The sequence below is a fragment of the Streptopelia decaocto genome, assembly GCF_964273445.1.
Source record: "Streptopelia decaocto genome assembly, chromosome: 12".
Classification (NCBI taxonomy): Eukaryota; Metazoa; Chordata; class Aves; order Columbiformes; family Columbidae; genus Streptopelia; species Streptopelia decaocto.
In genome coordinates this window covers 12,155,115-12,172,711 of record NC_138667.1, presented here as the reverse complement: position 1 = coordinate 12,172,711, position 17,597 = coordinate 12,155,115, and the positions used below count along the sequence as shown (strand labels likewise).

At 36.0% G+C, this 17,597-nt stretch overlaps 1 protein-coding gene across 2 annotated transcripts in view; it reads left to right on the top strand.

Moving 5' to 3' along the window:
* GABRB2 (gamma-aminobutyric acid type A receptor subunit beta2) overlaps positions 1–8,196 on the top strand; it is a gene marked incomplete at both ends in the record, with an annotated part of 143,931 nt that extends 135,735 nt beyond the window's left edge. The window contains 2 exons of one of the 2 annotated variants that reach the window (XM_082063820.1): positions 4,692–4,742; positions 7,849–8,196. In XM_082063820.1, coding sequence (XP_081919946.1) covers positions 4,692–4,742; positions 7,849–8,196 — 399 coding nt within the window. The remainder of the gene's footprint in view (positions 1–4,691; positions 4,743–7,848) is intronic. The other variant, XM_082063821.1, reaches the window with a different exon arrangement.
* Between the last annotated feature and the right edge of the window lie 9,401 nt (positions 8,197–17,597).

The window sequence follows — 17,597 nt, the reverse complement described above, 5'->3', positions numbered from 1 at the left end:
TTCATTAGGATGCTTTACCTTTGTTGTTGTTTGCTCTTTAGGCTGTAGGATTACCTAGACTGAAGCAAGTTAATACTTTCAGCACTTTTAAAAACCTCCAAAATTGCTGTGTTAGAACACATTCTAAAGACCTTTTCCCAATATTTAAAAAATATTTTTATCCTCAAAATGGTGTTGTCTTTCTCTGTCCCCCCCGCCCCCGTCCTCCTCCACCAGTGGAAGCATTCTGATTCCCAGGAGAGACATGGTGCAGTCACTCTGCAGCATGCCAGGGAGGCTGCTTCTCTTGCATAAAGATAAGGATAGAGCAAGGTCAATGAGCAGAAAGGTCCAAACCACCTAGAAATAACATATCTAACCATACTCGTAACAAAATATTACTAACGTAGCTTATAAACTGGGGATCCATGTAGATATGTTCAAATTCTATGCTTTATTATATATACATTATTTTTTTAAAGTGTGTTAGAGTGTATATTGCATATATGTATGCTAAATTTAATGGAACAGTCATGCTGGGCTGTGAAGACCTAAGTTTATTGGTAAATTCACTCAGTGAATTCTTTTGGGTACTAGCTGCTTTCCCAGAGTTCTGCATATGGAGAAAGACAAAAACCAGGAGTTTTCTTCCCCACCCAAAAAACTGGTTGAGTCTTCTCACTAAGCTTAATGCATCTTAAAACTATGTACAAAAAGCCTTGCCTACTTGTCCTTGCCTATGACCTAAAAATGAACTCAAATTTCTGATAATATGGTTGTGAGAAACTTAATGCTTTTGGGCTGGCCTGAGGGATGCAACAGTGAAGGTCACATGTCCTAAATCAATGTGATGATTCATGTAATGCTTTGTTTCAGCCACTTTCTGTGAGTGTTTTCTTTGAGTATTCAAAGGTTCCTGCAGGTAATTGGAAATGAAGGTCTTCAGAAATGGAAGATTTTAGCTAGATGGAATTCTGAGTTTTTACGATTTCAAGCAATAGTGGTTTTAGGTAGGAGAAAGACTTTACGTAAGTTTCAACTGTTGCATGGAGGGTCTCTTGTTTATTAAAGTATATAATAATATAGCTGGAGGAGAAGACCCAAAAACCAGTTCTGTGTAGGTATCATTTGAAGTGGGCTAGCTGTTGTGGCGGATGATTCTTCAGCTCTTATTTCTTCTTTGTTTTGTATCATGTGCCATATACAATATATAATAATTTGCAGTTTAAAAGTAAACCTTTTAGTATTTACAAAATTTGCCTTGTAAAAATAAATGCATTCAGGAAGTTCAGGTAGTTTAATTTTTAGATTTTTCAGCTTTTCTCCAGGAGAAGTTTTTGATGCTTATCTTTAGAAGAGGTTTTTTTCTTTCATGGAAGGGTTTCATTTTTAGGGTAGAATCACTTACAAATAATTATTTTTGTCTGAGTAATGACTTTCCAATCTCCTGGAGAAAAAAAGAAATCTGTACCTGACATTACTAGAAGGAAGGGCAACTGTCTTTAAATATTATCAACATGAAGCTTATTCAGATCTGAAGACTTCCCAATTAGAAGTCCTCTTAACTAATGTTTAGCTCCACCACTGTGATATGTTCTTCCAGGATTAAAAAACAATACGAAACAACAAAAACAAACAAAAAGATAATGGTTTCCTCCTTATGTGTATATGCATTGGGCATGGTTTTGGATTGACAGCAAAAGTCCCATTCACAGTAAATTGCTTGAAAACATGACTAACCTTAATATTTATTAAATAATAAATAATTAAATATTACTTTAATGTATCTGCTTAAGTAAAGTTACAAGTTCATTTCCTGAATCAGATATCTGTTTACTGTTTACAGTCAACTATATCTGCTGCACTGGAATGGAAATTACATGTACAACATCAAGGCCTTACTGACATAAATTATTCCTTCCACTTCACTGGAAATTGCATTGGACTTAATTATCTTGGCCAAAAGTGAAATGGAAAAATTTTTTGTACAGATTCAGAGTGCAATTTCTATTTTTCTTTCTTGGCTGGCCAAGGTGATTTATCCCCCTTTACTCCAAAAACCCTAGGGATGGTTTTGTGATATTTTTGATGCTGGTGTAAGGTTCAAGCCATTCCCATTTTTTCCTATTCTGTGTCATAATTCAAACAGCAGTCCTGATTTTGCCTGTTTTACTTGTTGGCTTCTGGTTTAAAACATTGGATTCTGTGCAGCAGTTTGAACAATTTCATATTTCATGGTTTTTATTCAAATGTCATCAAGCCAAAGATACTTTAGCCTCTTTCATTTTATGTGAACACTTACTCTACAATGTCTTAAGTAGAGGATCTTTTTCATAAACAAAAGAAATAATGTTTTCAATAATTTCTTCAGAATCCTACAGTAGTTATTATTAAGTTACTGATATTTTACTAATGGTAATGATCAAGAAATCACATATATCAGAGGGTAAAACTATATGGCTAGAAATTGAACTACAAGTAGTTTAAGCAATGTTAAAGCTCCATGTCCAAATCTTGCATTTTCTTTCACTTTCTTTTTTGTTTTTATATATTCTTCTAGGTCTCTTGGGGTTGCATTTTTTTGCTTTGATTTTTAGGCTTTAAAAAGCTCAAGTACTGAAAGAAAATCCTGATTGAATTTGCAGAGTTTCTCTGGATTTTCTGATCTGAGACCAAACAAAGTAACCTGAACTTATACGTCAACCTAATTTTACTGTTTTCTAACCACATACTTCACAGCCTGACCCAATTTTTAGGTGTTTAACACAGTCTGAGCCAATGCATGCTAACGTGGTTTCATAAACAGTTACTGCGATGCTGGCAATAAATTAAATTTTGTACAGACAATAGAAACACAGTGCCTGTTACACTCTTAAGGACGTTGTTTCACATATGGATGTTTTGCAATATTAGGCAATTATGCTTTATGAGTTCATATAGCTTTGTCTCAGCAGACTTGCTTATCATGTCAGATACATCTGTATAGCTTTAAGCAGGTGCCATTCGTAAATCATTAATTCTTTTTTCTTCCAGACTGACCCTAGCAGCAGCTTATACAGGACTATGTATGACTCTGTACCTTCCACTCATTGACTTGTGTAGTCAGTGCAATCCCCAGAGATCAGTGCTTCCTAATCAATAAGTCAAACTTTGCTGGGGAGGTGGAAGATCCCTATTACATGTGCACTTTGTACTTTCACCTAATGTTGCCAGAGCTGCTGTGACTAGTCAGGATTAGAATATTACTGGTTTTCCAAGCAAAGCTCAGCTGTAAGAGGTGGGAAACCATTATAGATAATACTAAGGTCTTTATCTCTAAAAAATTAAATTATAAGTCTAGACATGCCACGTCGGTCTGCATTGCAAAAGAAATCTTTATTTCTGTCTTCAGTTCTTTAGAATGTCAGTTCACGGGACCTAAAGATGCTGAGACCCAATCTCAGGTGTTAATCTCAGTAATAGACTGGGTGTTTCTGTTCTCTCTCCTTGGTTTAGCTCACCATATTTTTCATTTGGCTAGTGGCAGCCCTACTTAACAAAAAGGTATTTCTTTTGAGCTTACAACTGTTCTGTTTCACAAGGTTTTTCCATCAGAAATTCCAGCCCTACTGTCTATTTTATTTATGGCTTCTGAGCCATTCTGCCATAAAATGAACCATCAGTACCTGCCTGTCATTGAATGTTATAGGTGAAAATGAACAGTATACGAGGAAGTAAATGCGTCAGTATTATGATGTTTTCAATTCATCAATAGAAATTTGCCTCGTACTTGTTAAGCTGTGTTTGGCATAACAGTAGAGCATAATCACCAATATGCTGGTTTACTAGGGGTTAGTAATTTCAAAGATCTGGTCATGCTTGGAGGATCTCTCATGTACATATGCGTGCGTGGGGAAGTTGTAATTTCCTTGTATTTTACAGTTGTCAATGTATTAGTGTAAGAGGAATTCCTCAAGAAAGCCATCATTTTGGAGTTTCTAGGTAGCAGGAAGAATATATAATGGTAACATTTCCACACTTTCCTCTCTATTCCCTTTGTTTGAGGCCATCAAACATGTCATGGCCTCTTTCAAGGCTCCAGAGTCAGTTTTTCCTCCAGTTGACCTGGACCTATACCTGAATACCATTTGCATCATATATTTTGCCATCCACCTTTAAGACTGATTTATAAAAACCCCGTCCTCTTGCATGGTTGCTGTGTTGTGGTCATTTCTCCTCCAATTCTGCCTTCACCTTTTTGTTTCCATGGTACCTGTTGCTGGTTTTTCTTCATCTTCACATCCTCCCTTCCTTCCTTATCCCTGGGAATTTTTTCATTAAGTTTGAACTCTCCTGTTCACCATGAAGAGTCTAGTTCTATGGTTGAACAATCCTTCAGCACCAAGAGACCTTTTTAATCTTCCACCTCCTTTTGAAACCACTTTTACACTTTTCCCCCAGAATAATTTTAACAATTGTTTTCATATCATCATATCTTCCTTGGTCAAGTGACCAGTTGGAAAGAATACATTTGCATCACAACACTATGTTACCTTGAGGAGCAGAGCAAGGCAGTAATAGCACCTCTGAAGCCAGAATTGATTGTTGGCTTAGAGGTCCCTATATCTTTTAAATAGTTTTCCTATTATTACCCTAGAGTGTTTTAATTTTAAATGAAAGATAATAGCTGCCTTATCTCTAAGGAAACTGGTCTTGATTTTATTAACTTACAGGACAGAAGAATAATTGGCACATATCATTGTCCAGAAATGTATTCAACAAAGGTATCTTTCATTGTTTTCTAATGCTTTTATCCTCAGAGAGTTAAAATTCAGGTCCCGACCACTTATGGTGGTTAAAGATCCCATGGCACTTTTTTATAGTGTGGTCATCTCAGCCACAAGCATCTGGTCAAATATCAATTTATGTGACTGTTCTGCTTACCTAACATTCCCCACCACCACTCAGCCACCCCATAGTTTCAATTGGCTACAGCATTCTCCATTTCCTTGACTAAAATATAGTGTATTGTTCTGCACTGTCAGTCACCACATTTCACCTCAGAGGTGATGGTGCTTCACTGGGAAGTGAAGTGGTTCTTCTTTCTAATGCTCGTAAAGCGCTTTGGGATCCTTTTGAATGGGTGGTGCTGCTTATAGTGAAAGTAATTCATTATTTTCCTATCTCAGCCTTCACTTAGTTACAAAAGCATGTTTTATTTAGAGTTGGGCGAACCTACTTGGTGAAAATAATACTGCCTCTAATCTGACAAGGAGCAAAGCTCAAAAAGTTAGGTTAATTTATCTTTTTTTTTGTTTAGCTTTGAGTTTTTCTTTGCCTTTTGTTGTTGTGGTTGGTTGGTTGGTTGGTTTTGGGAGCTCTTCAGATTGGGAATTCAAAATACCATGAAAAATGCAGTACTAGTTATAGTCAATCCACTGTTCCAGGTGCAGGAGACTCAAATTAGTGCTTGAGAAGCACCTGAACTTTGTGGTGTTTATCTGGCTATTCTAACACTTGAAGGTTCGCCCATCACTAATTTTTACTGTATTCTGCATAATTTCTTCAGAAAAATTATCTGAATATTGAAAGATGCTGTACTCCAGCTCTGAAATCAGTGTGATATGTGCAGAAGAAGACACTTTGCTATAGAAGATAGTTTAGAATATGCCAAATGTTTTTTCTGCCCAGCCTTGCTAATCTTTCTTACTAACTACTGCCACGCTTACCAGATACCTGCAGCAGTTTGCTGTGTTAAGAAATGTACTGAAATGTGAACAGAAGTTACCAAAGGATCAAAACAAGACATTAACTGAAGGAGTGATATCATGTCGCTAAAACATGTCTACGTCTAACTCCAGTAGACTAAAATAACTTCTTGCATTTGTGTTGCATAGAAAGGATATGAGTGTGCAAAGAGCACTCACATTTCTAATATCATTGCAGATCAAAAGGATAAAATGCTTGCAGTAGATTAATCATTTGAAAGCTTTTGCATATGTTTGCTTTTGTGTGTATTACAATAGAAGAATACTCTTTTTACCTTAGATTTGTCTAATGCAGATGAGAACTGAGGGATGGCCTTCCCAGCCAGAACACAGTGTGTCCTCACTGCGCTCAATATCAGGCTGCAGAGTTCTTAAAGGAATTTTTCTTGAGTTCCAGCTCAACTTTCTCGTTTTTCCAGTGCTTCTCAAAGAGATTGATTTTCCTAACACACTAGGAAATTCAAAGATTTCATATGGCTTTGATGGAAAGCAAGAAAAAATAGATTATTTTGGCTGCTTCACACTGAGTCATTACATTTAATCTAAAAGTAAAATATAATGAAACTAGAGGGGTGAAAATTCACATAGCTTAAAAAAAAAAAAAGAGGCAGTGGAATCTGGCATTTCAGCAATGCCAGTTTTTATGCATCACTTGAACAGATGTAATCACTCAAATGACGGTGTTTCAGTAGGTTCAAAGTGTTTCTGTGAGTATCTGACTTCCCAGTTTATAATAGTGTGCAGTGGATGCTATTAAAAAGCAAGTATTTTCAATCCACTTCTCTCACCATGCCATGTGAAATATCACATAGGGTTTTTTAATAATGGCAAATACAGTGCTATAGTGGGTAGTGCAGTGAGGTATCTGCTATTGACTGCTGGCTTCTAAGTATTACAGAATAGTCTAGCACTGTATTACTGTTTACAAATTTTTAAAAGTCACCGTTTTGCACTTTCAGTAAGTCATAGCATGTACTAGGTACATGATAAATGAATAATATGGCTGAGTTATTCTTGAAGAAGCTCTGGGACAGTTTCATCTCTTATTTGGCCTGGAGTATATCTGCACTACCGTACTCAATTAGCTGCCCAATAGCTATTATTGCTTTTAAAGTATTTTGGTTTAATTATACTCCGTAATCACACAATTCAAAATATATGTAGAAGGAAGGCTGAGAAGAACTAAAACTTCCTAAATAATCTTACATATGTTTTCTACAAATGGATCAGTTTGAATTTCTCCTGACGTGCTTCAGATCTACTCCATATTGCCTAAGAGTAGAATTTAGTTCCCCATCTTTGAAATCCTCTTGACTGTCTAAGGGTTTTCTTTACAACATTGAATTAATTTTATTTTTTTCCACTGGACTGCCTTTAAAAGATATGTCACTAAAACTACCCATTGAAACAACTGTTCAATGTACATTTGATGTGATTACACTCTGTATATGTTTTTCCTTGCTGCAAATTTCAGATCTCTGCTATTCCAGCATTCAGGTCTCCACAGCATGCACTGTACTTATTAAATTCATTAGCACTGGGGCATCGAGATTCCACACAGGTAGTTAGACAATGTCATTGCCTTTCTCAAAGTAACAAGCAGTTGTGTTTGGAATGTAGGCAATTAAAGTCTGCATCTCTTGTGCAGTGCTCTGGGCCTCATTTCATAGAGGCAGACAGACCTTGTGCATCCTTGAAGCTTTTGTCAGAGCAGAAGCTTTCATTTGAAAGAACAAAAAAACAAATCAAAGCAGACCATTTTAATTTTATTTCCCTCCAAAAGCCCTGAAAACTTCAATATTTGCCCCAGATGTCCTACCCAGTGGCAGAATGTCACTTTAAGGAGCTGAGCATGTACTCCGTTGCCAGGTATTGCTTCTGCTCACTGAACGTGAGGTTTAGGGAAATACTATTTATTCCATTATACTATACTGGTCTTATTGCTCCTTGAGTTCACAGATAAATGACAATAAATTTAGTCACAGCTATCTTAAAGTCTTTTAGACAGGCTGACATCCCATGAATTAGTAATGTTAGATCTAGTCGTCTCAGCATGGCTTCAGTTTGCAACTGCCTGGGCTTCCTTTCTCTCCTGTTAAATCTGCCTTCTTACTTTTTATAGATGGATCCACATGAAAATATTTTGTTGAGCACACTTGAAATTAAAAATGAGATGGCGGCTTCCGAGGCTGTGATGGGGCTTGGGGACCCTAGAAGCACTATGCTGGCCTATGACACTTCAAGCATCCAGTACCGGAAAGCTGGCTTACCCAGACACAGCTTTGGTCGCAACGCCCTGGAGCGACACGTGGCACAGAAGAAAAGTAGGCTACGGAGACGTGCATCTCAACTGAAAATTACCATTCCTGACTTGACTGATGTAAATGCCATAGATCGATGGTCGCGCATATTCTTCCCTGTTGTTTTTTCCTTCTTCAATATTGTCTATTGGCTTTACTATGTGAACTAAGAAACAAAGCCACACAGGAAGCAAGAACTGGATTTCTCTTCAAATCGGTTGTACAGCCAAAAGTGGAACTTAGAAAAAAAACTATTCAGGACAAAAAGTTGTTTTAAAACACCTTAGTTGCTGGCCCACTCTATGGTCTGTTTTTATAATGTTTTGATTGTATCTGCTAAATCGTAAATATGTTAAGTTGCAGTATGGACATTTTCCCTTTTCAAAATATAAGTGCATTTTGAGTGTTAAGGCAAATTGAATTTTGACAATCACTTCTGTCTCATGGTCCCTCACTATTTTTTTTTCTATTTTTTTTTTAATGGCCATTTGAGTTTAGTGATACAAATTATAGCATAATTCTCAAATTATGGCATTTGAGAAACAAGTTCTAGGTTCAACAGCAGTACATACCATTCCCAGGGAAAGTGCATATCAAGACATGCATCTGCACTTAAGAGAGTGTATAAGTTTGTTATCATGCTTATGAAGCATATACACTTTACCTTTTAAATGTGTAAACTTGAAAACAAGTAGTGCCTATCATCTTTCCAAGATGATAATGGTCAGAGGTTTCCCAACCATATTCAGGTATTTCCTGTTATTGGAAGAACTAGACCTTTGACCTATAATATTAAGGTTGGGTGTTTGCACAGAAGCTGAAGCAAAAAGCACTAGTTTTGTTTGGATTTTAGAAGAGAGAACATATGCTCATAATCACAATGACTGTAGCTGTGATCAGTAGAGGAATGTAGCAATGGTATAAGAATGCACTGACTCTGAGTGGGTACATACGCTGCTGGTTTTTTGTTGGGGAAAGGAAATCATCTGTCCAAAGTGCCAAAATCAGTTGGCCAAATAATCATTCTGTAGGTATCTGAAGGAAACCACTGGTGCCCTGCCTTTCTGGGGCAGGGGGAGCTAGAGAGCAATTAGAAAATATGGGGCCAAAGAGAGGAAAAGCTACATATATGTAAAAGTATATATATACACACTGTGCAAAATGAATGTTGTCAGTTATAGTACATACCCTAGTCTGCAATGCTCATGTGGAGTCGTGTGATTTCTTCCAAGTTTGCAATCTTTCCAGTGTTATGCTTGCCTCTGTTATGGTTAACACCTTGCATCCAGTTTGATTAAAGGTATCATAACTCCTCCAGCAGTAATGACCCAAGCGTATGTACTTCAGGACAAAAAAACACTGACAGGGTACTTTCTCAGTCTGGATTAGGCAATACCTTTTAACTTCTTATTTTGTTTTCCTTGATGCAGTGTTTTAAAGGGAAAAATTTGGTAGCCGTAGCTTTAAGAGTTCAATTACACTCCTGATTGTTTCCTGCTTTAGGATGATTTCCATTGGAAAAACTAGCAAATTTCAGTTTTGCTTTAGGAAACTTTTTGAAATAGAAGGTTTTGTGTTGGGTTGCTGTTGGTTTTTCTTTTGTTTTGTTTTTTGTTTTGTTTTTTATTCCATAGAACTTTACTCTTATAGGAAAAATAGAATAGACAAAAATAGAACTTTATAGGCAATTGCTATTTAGTCCATTGTGGAACATTTTTCTGTAATTATTTTTTTTGCAAGAACTGTAGAAAAAGTAAAAATTCCTGATAGATTTTACTGGATCAGATTCCCAGTATTGTTTCACACAAAATATTTCATGAAGCAAAAGCCACATCTGTTGTATCTATGCTACCTCTCATTGTGTACAAATTTCTGAAAGCAACTAGAAGTATCTTCCAAATAGCAAAGGATTTTTTTCAGGTAGATGCTTTTTCTCCATTTGAGGATTCCTTTGGCAGAATACTTTAGGATAGTGCTTAAGACTATTTTTCATAAAGTATTTTCTTGGAATTTTTTGTTCTTGCTTTAAAAGAATGGTTTCCTTAAAAGTTTCTGTGGGATTTTTTTCCCCATTTGACAATGAACGACAGTGGTAGGAGGAAAACAGATCTGGGAACTAATAGGCCAATTTTCTGACTTTGTTTTGAGCATATCATATGCTTATTTCTGCTTCAAAAGGGAAAGAATAGTTTTGAGCCTGAAATGGGATTTGCCAGACATACACACAACCTGTTGTTCTCAAGAGAGTTGTGTGTACGTTCATGTAGTGCCTCCAGGTTCAGATTCTGCAATATATAGAGACAGGCTTTCATCATGCGATTAGCTTTTCAAGTCAAAATGTACTTTTTGCTCACATACTTAATTTCTGACTGCATTTCATGCATAATGCAATAAGCTTTGTAGACGCATTTGGAATATGAAATGTTGGATTTTTGCCCATTTCTAAGAAAACGAACGACATCAAAATTCAGTATTTCTCTTCAAAGTCTGTTCTTTAAAAATGGTATTAATTATCATAAATAAAAGCAGTCTTATTGTATTCTTCTATAAAAGCTTTTCTTTCATTCCACAAATTGCTGCCAACTCCTTTCTTATTTCACAGAAGCACAGTGTGAATACAGGGAGCTCACAGCCTGTTTGTGATTGATATACATCAAATATAAAATCTTACAGAGAATATGTTGACTCTCTGCATCGCTTTACTGCATCAGCTATTATGAAAACCACGGAGACTGAATCCTGGAACTTATTTGAAGTTACAGTACAAGCCATAATGCTCTCTGATGTCGCTATTCAGAGAGTGAAAGAAAATGTCTTGTTTCTGCTCAGGTGTCTCTAGGAAAGATAAATTATCTGGGTGGAAGGAGCACTTTTGCTTTTACTACGTCCTACTGGCTGTTAATGTGATGTACAAAACTGGTGAAAGAGAAGGTTTCTATCATTTTGTACCAAGGCTTAACACTGTGATATAAAAAGATGGGGGCAAGAAAGACTGGTGAGGCACTGTCAAGGGAAGAGTATAACTTGAGCACTTACTCCTCTTCTGAGATACTTGAGTGAAAGTAAGAAATGATGCCAACATCAGGAGATACGGGGTTTGCTACCCTCTAGGTAAACTAGAATAAATTTACTTTTGAATTGACTGAAAATTATATTCTAGATCTTTTTAATCTTGTTGTTAGTTTCAATAAGCAAGTATCAAAGTTAATAATTTAGATAAACCTTGTAATATAATTTTAGTTGCACATTTTATTGTTCTATTAGACATAATAGCCAGCAATTAAGGTGTTTTTCATCTTTGTGAAATTCATGGGCAAATTATGACTATAACATGGCACAGTTTTAATGAAAACTTTGAGATCAATCTGTAAATATATACTGTACATGACTGCTAGTAAGTATGATACACATTTTCAGAACTGAAAATTCATGCAACATATTTCTGTGTTTGCATAAGGAATGTTATGTTTCGTATTGCAGTTTAATGACTGGGAAGAAAGACTCAAGCAATGACATCGTGACCATTTCTTTTCTCATTCCCAGGGGAGGAGGAGTCTTAGATAACAGCATGTGGCTGAGTTCTTCAGAGAGTTTTCACATTCTAACAAAAAGGACATAAAATCTGTAAGGTACAAAAGCACAATGCATAGAGAAAATGAGTGGGGAACAAATCCTATTTATTTCAGATTAATATGCATTAAAATTAAAGCTCAATTAATTTTCACTATAATTATGAGACTATGTTCCCATTCTATACTATAACACAGTACTAAGCATAAGTTAATAGAGGTTAAACATTATTCAACTGTATGTACATATAGACATATATCTGCATGTCTATACGGACATATGTTTACATATATACCTATACTGAGTATATATGTGCACATCCATTCATATGTTGGCATATTAAAGGAATAAGCTAATAACAGTTTTATTTCTACCATCAACCAGTGTATGAATATATTTTTGAGAAAAAAAAAAAGATTATTGTATTTAAAAAAACAACTTACTATACAGGGTAACTGGGCATTTCTATATCAGCAGATCAATGCTTATAATTCGTATGGAGCATTGCACCGTTTGACATGACAATAGTACTGTACCTTCTAGCATCTGAAATTAGACTAGTCCTCACATTGCTTGCCTATTTCTTCTCTCTCTTTTTATAACAGCATTATCCACTAGTAAGTTTTCAAAACCAACAAATTCCTTAGGGAACTGAGGAAAAAAAGGCAAAAATATGACCTATTTCTAGAAAATAATCTAGGGTTGGGATGGCCAGGGTACAATACTATATCAGTAGTGATCATAACATTTTGCTATGTGTACATAGAACATACAATGTGAGCAACCATAACTTAAGCTGAACGTGTGTAAATATTATCAGATTTCTTAAACATTTTTAACTTCTAATTTGTACTTTATGGTAAGGCAAAAAGCTAATTCTACTTATGGTTTAGGTTGATGTGTCCTAAAATTATGTAAATAATTAAATAAGCTGTAAATGAGCAGTCGATAGATACAGTAATTGTTTAGTGACTTTTTTTTTACTAAGTACAATAATTGCAGTGCTCTAGCAGAGTAATTTAAACACCCTTTTGCATAAACAGATTTGGATTCCAGATATGAAAAAGTACAGAAAGTACTGTAGTGTAAAATAGCCATTGCGGCAGTGTTACTGCTAGCACAATTGATTCTTTTGTATGGTTGACCTGTTCAGGCACCGGAAGGTATTAGGTTGGCACTCGGTACTCAGAGTAGCATTGACAAATAGGGCCTGGTTCTCACAATAAGGCACCTTTATGTTGCTCCAGTGAGTGGAGAAGTAAAGGAATCCAGGGTAAGTGAGAATTCAGCTGTTGACAATTTCATTACAGAAAGCCAGCACATGGCGTCTCTCTGTTTCTGAAATCTGTATCTCTTATGGTATCTAGTATTAGACTTATATTTTTCTTTAAAAAAAAAGAAAACAAAAAACAAAAAGCAAACAACAAACAAGGATGCTTGACTGTCGTTAGATAGCGTAGTCCCCCAAAGCCAAAGAATCTTCACTCCAGAAATTGTTTAAAAGGGAAATCTAATAAGTCACTGCTTAACACCAAAGGTAAAGCTTAATTAAATGCACTAGGAACTTTGTCTAAATCTTTAAGAAGCAAATGGAATGTTGATCAAAAATACTGCCCTATTCTACTTTGTAAAAATAGTAATAAATATCCATTAATATAAAATTGAAATACATCATCTCTACAAGAATATGCAACACTAACATTTCATAAGTATAAAATTATTTCTTCGTAAGTGCTTTGACAAAAAATGAGACTTAAATGATGAAAAATTTCACCTCTACTTTCATATTAAGGGTTGTATTTTTTTAATGTTTTTCAGACATGAAATCATCTATTCCAATTTGATAGCATTTTGTATGTTTTCACTGTTACTGTCATTTGACAGATAAGTCACCAGGCTGTATTGTTCATGGTCTGTCCTGTTACTTTCAGTTGAAGACAAAAAGAACATTTGAAACATGATTAATTCTTACAAGCTGACTATAATTTGACTTCTATCACGTTTTTATTTGCATGGGTGTTTAAATGGTTCTGTTAGTACTGTCTTTGCACAGTTCTGATTTATTTTTTTTTTTACTTAGTACTATTTACTTCATAATGTAGTAATCATCAGCCTTACTAATGACCTTGTAGCCTTTCTTATATGCACATAATGCACATTTTCCAATGGCTAGAAAATGCGAAATACTAGTGGATATCATTGCATCAGATCTTCATGTCTTTCTCAAAAGGACTGCTAACCTCTGGGATATATGAGGTAGTAAAATGATGATTGTAAATGAGTAGCACATAAGAGATATTTTCTTGAATTTAAAATTATTGCAGCCAGTTTCAGCATGTAAATATATAATAATGTTGGCTAGTGTGTAATTCTTGAACTAAAAAAATATAAATAAAGAAAAAGTAAAAGATGTATATGTAGTTGTGTTATGTTGGGCAGGTTCATTTCTCAAAGTTGCAGAAGATTACAGCTCTTATCTGAAGTGAATATCTATGAATTTGGGTCAGAAAGAGACACTAGGAAGCTGGACATTGAGGCACCTGAAGTGGAGGCTTAATCTGCAGAGATGCAGCCATAAGTCCAGGTCAGTTTACGTGAGCAGCACTCAGGGGGAGCTGAGTGCCTGGGGAATATAAGCAACATATGGTGAGATGCTCAGTTCTAGTCAGTAAGAAGATGAGGAGGGGAACAGCTAAAAATCTCAGAAGTTCTGGAACTCTCTTTCAAAGTCAACGCATATGAATCTGTTACTGATGGTAAATTGCTGGTGTCCTTATAGAACTATGGTAGCAGCTGTTCGCAATGGGATGGTATTTCCTTATACAGCAAAAAATCAAAACAGCCTTAAGTCTGTCTATGTGGACTTAAGATGTAGAAGACCAGATCCATTTCTTCCTGTTTCTACTTAACATCTAACAGGAGAGATCTTTGATAACCAAATTATGGTGGATTTAGCAGATTTTCCTGTAGGAGCATTCCTGTTGCACTTAAAAAAAAATGTCAAGATTAACAGACCAGGAGGAGAGTGCAGTCAAACACGGTCAGAGAGGCATCTGCATTGCTCTACTCCATCTGCTGACCGGTCTGTGCAAAACCTTATTGGCAGTAGCTGGGACCAGAAGCTGGGTCTCCTTTCACGCTCTGAGGATGTAAAATGTCAACTAATGCAGTTCTGCTCTTCTTCTTTCTGTCCTAGTAGATCTTGAGCATTAAACAGACTTCAGAATTAGTCTTGTTTGTTTGCTCTACTGAGGGAACAGTTCACGTCTATTAGTTTTTCTTGTTTTATGCCAGCCCACCTCTAATAAAAGGGGATTCATTCCAAACCCCAAGTATCACTACATGGGGGAGATGGCAGGGTATACATTGGTAGACTTAGCTGTATATACCCACCGTTTGTGCCACAACATGATTCTTTGGTTGGTCCAACCAGGAGGAACAGATGGAGCACCAGAAAAGAGAACAAATGGCCATCAGGCAAAAGGCTGCCAAAGGCTAAAGCTGCCAAACCATCATTGTTGTCTGGAAATGCAGACAGCAGTTGGTAATTCCTTTTGAAGTTATCCACCTGGCTACTCTCTGTTCGCAGCCCCACAACAGCACTGTTTTAATGATGGATCTGTTCTGTCTCACTTTTCTGTGGACAAAGAGCACCAGTTCTGCAGACAAAGAGCAGAGATGGAAGATGAGAAGACCCGTGAGCCTTGTGGCTGGTACTGAGGTGAGGAGCTGCTGTTTGCAGGATGCTGGATAGAACATGAGAAGTAAAATATTCCAGACTGTTAAGGAAAACTGAAGTGTGACTTCAGGTCTTCACTGTTCAAAATATATCACATTTTCCTCTGAAGCTTTTGAACAGTAGATCCAAGTTCTGAAAAAAAGACTAAAATGTCAGCACGATTGCTTTATTAGAAGTATGTGATATACTGTCAGCCCCTATTTTCAGAGATTGTTACAAGCTAGAAAGCAAAGTATTTCAACTTAGACTGATTTGTGATTTTAGGGTCTAAAGATATTTCTATTTATTGGTAAGTATCGTTTCCAAATCAAAACTGAACAAATTGTGTATCTACCTTTTTGCCTGTCTGTATCTATAAATACGTTTAATGTTATCACATCCTAATAGGTGTTATATCAAATCCACTGGCACAAAAATAAGACTAGTACTGCAGATTATTTGTATAATTTTTTCCCTTTATTCTCTTCCGAGCTTTAATACTTCATGACGTGTAATATGGCCTCCCTTCATTAAATTTACTTGACTGCAAATTGGAACAAAAAAAATTGGCTTCTGTTGGTAAATTATACTGTTAAATATATCTGGATAATCTGAAATTAACAAAACATGTCAGAAATTACCTAACATCACAGTTCTCAACTTATAAAAGGAAAATCAATATTTTAAAGAACAAAATTATGCATCTGTCAAATATTGAACAGCTGTGAAAGAATCAAATAATGTGAACTGGCTTCTAACATGTTGTAACTGTTGCATATTAAATAAATGTAACATTAACAGCTACATAGCACGTATGTTCACTAATGCAAATTCTTTGGTTATCAAAATTAATGACCAGCATGACATTATTAATTTGTAATGCTTGTTATTCTTGAAAGATATTTGGAGTGACGGATTTATTATGATGTTCCTATGAGTCTAGGCAAGCAATAAATTTAATAAAAAATGATGGTTATGTACAGAAATGGGGGTTGGGTGTTCAGGTGATGTAAATTGCTTATGAAAATGGAGATAGGCTGGCCTTGACTGAGACTCCGGCCCAAGCAACTTTTTGTCAAAACATCTTTATTTGTTTATGTTTTGTTTTGTTTTAATTTCAGGGCAAAAGTTTTGGATACATCTTATTCTTGGAACAAAAGTATTTTTCACTCTTTCTGACAGGTTGTCAGAGCTGACATAGTACATTCATTTTGGCACTCTGATGGCTCAGGGCATGCTTCCAGCTGAGACCTCTTGTTACAAACTTGTTTAGAAAGAATATAGCCAAGGAAACAACATCTTCCTGAAGTTCTGGATCCTGGATTAACTTAATTAGGTTCCCTTACAAATGCTTGAAAAACTAGATCATGTAAGCTGTGCACATTTTCAATTTCAGTGCTATTTCTTTTTCAAATGGTAGTTGAGTGGAGATATGTGTATATAAGTAGGGATACATATAGGCACATATACATGTCTGAGCTTGGTTAATAGTCTAAAGATTATGCTTTCTAAGCCCATGTGAAGCTCGTCTGTGGCCCTTGAGATCTCCTTGTTAAATGTTTCCAAAGGTCTTTTCTGAAGAGTCTGATTGATTGTATCAGTTTTTAAGCTTCAACTTTTTGATACAATTTTATGGCATTGATGTGTATGAAGGGACTGCAAAGAGAGATCACAGGCAGGCAGAGGAGTACATCATCACACAGGTTACAGGCATTTAAATCCTGTCATGCTCTTTGACAGCAGCTAAAAGGGCAAGATGTGCAGTAACAAACCCACAGCACAAAAGCTAATTTGGTCATAGAAGGATCAGTGCAGTTTCGTTATTGATGATGATATTTCCCCTTCCATGTAATGGAAAGAAATTGTTTCTTCAGGTGAGAGGATGTTGACAGGAGAGGAATGTGGATAATAAACAGACTGAAACCTGCATGTCAGGACAGCAAAAGATTTATCTGCAAGGTTTGCAGACAAATTGGATTGTTCTTGCTGTTCTCCTGTATTTTATGTTCTGAAAGATTGAGGGGTTTTTATTGTTGTTGTTGTTGTTAGTCACTATCCAGAAGGTATCTCAGTTAGAAATATGTGCCAAACTGACAGGAAGAAAATTCACTGGAAAAAAAGAAAAAAGAGCCCCAGCATGGGGAAATCTTGCCAATACCCTCCCAACCTCCCAAGCAGCAACAAAGTGTAATCTGCATTACCTAATTTATTTAACTTTTTAAATCTTCCACTCATAACACACCTTAGAAGGGTTTAAGACTGTAGGAAGGACAAATTTCTTCT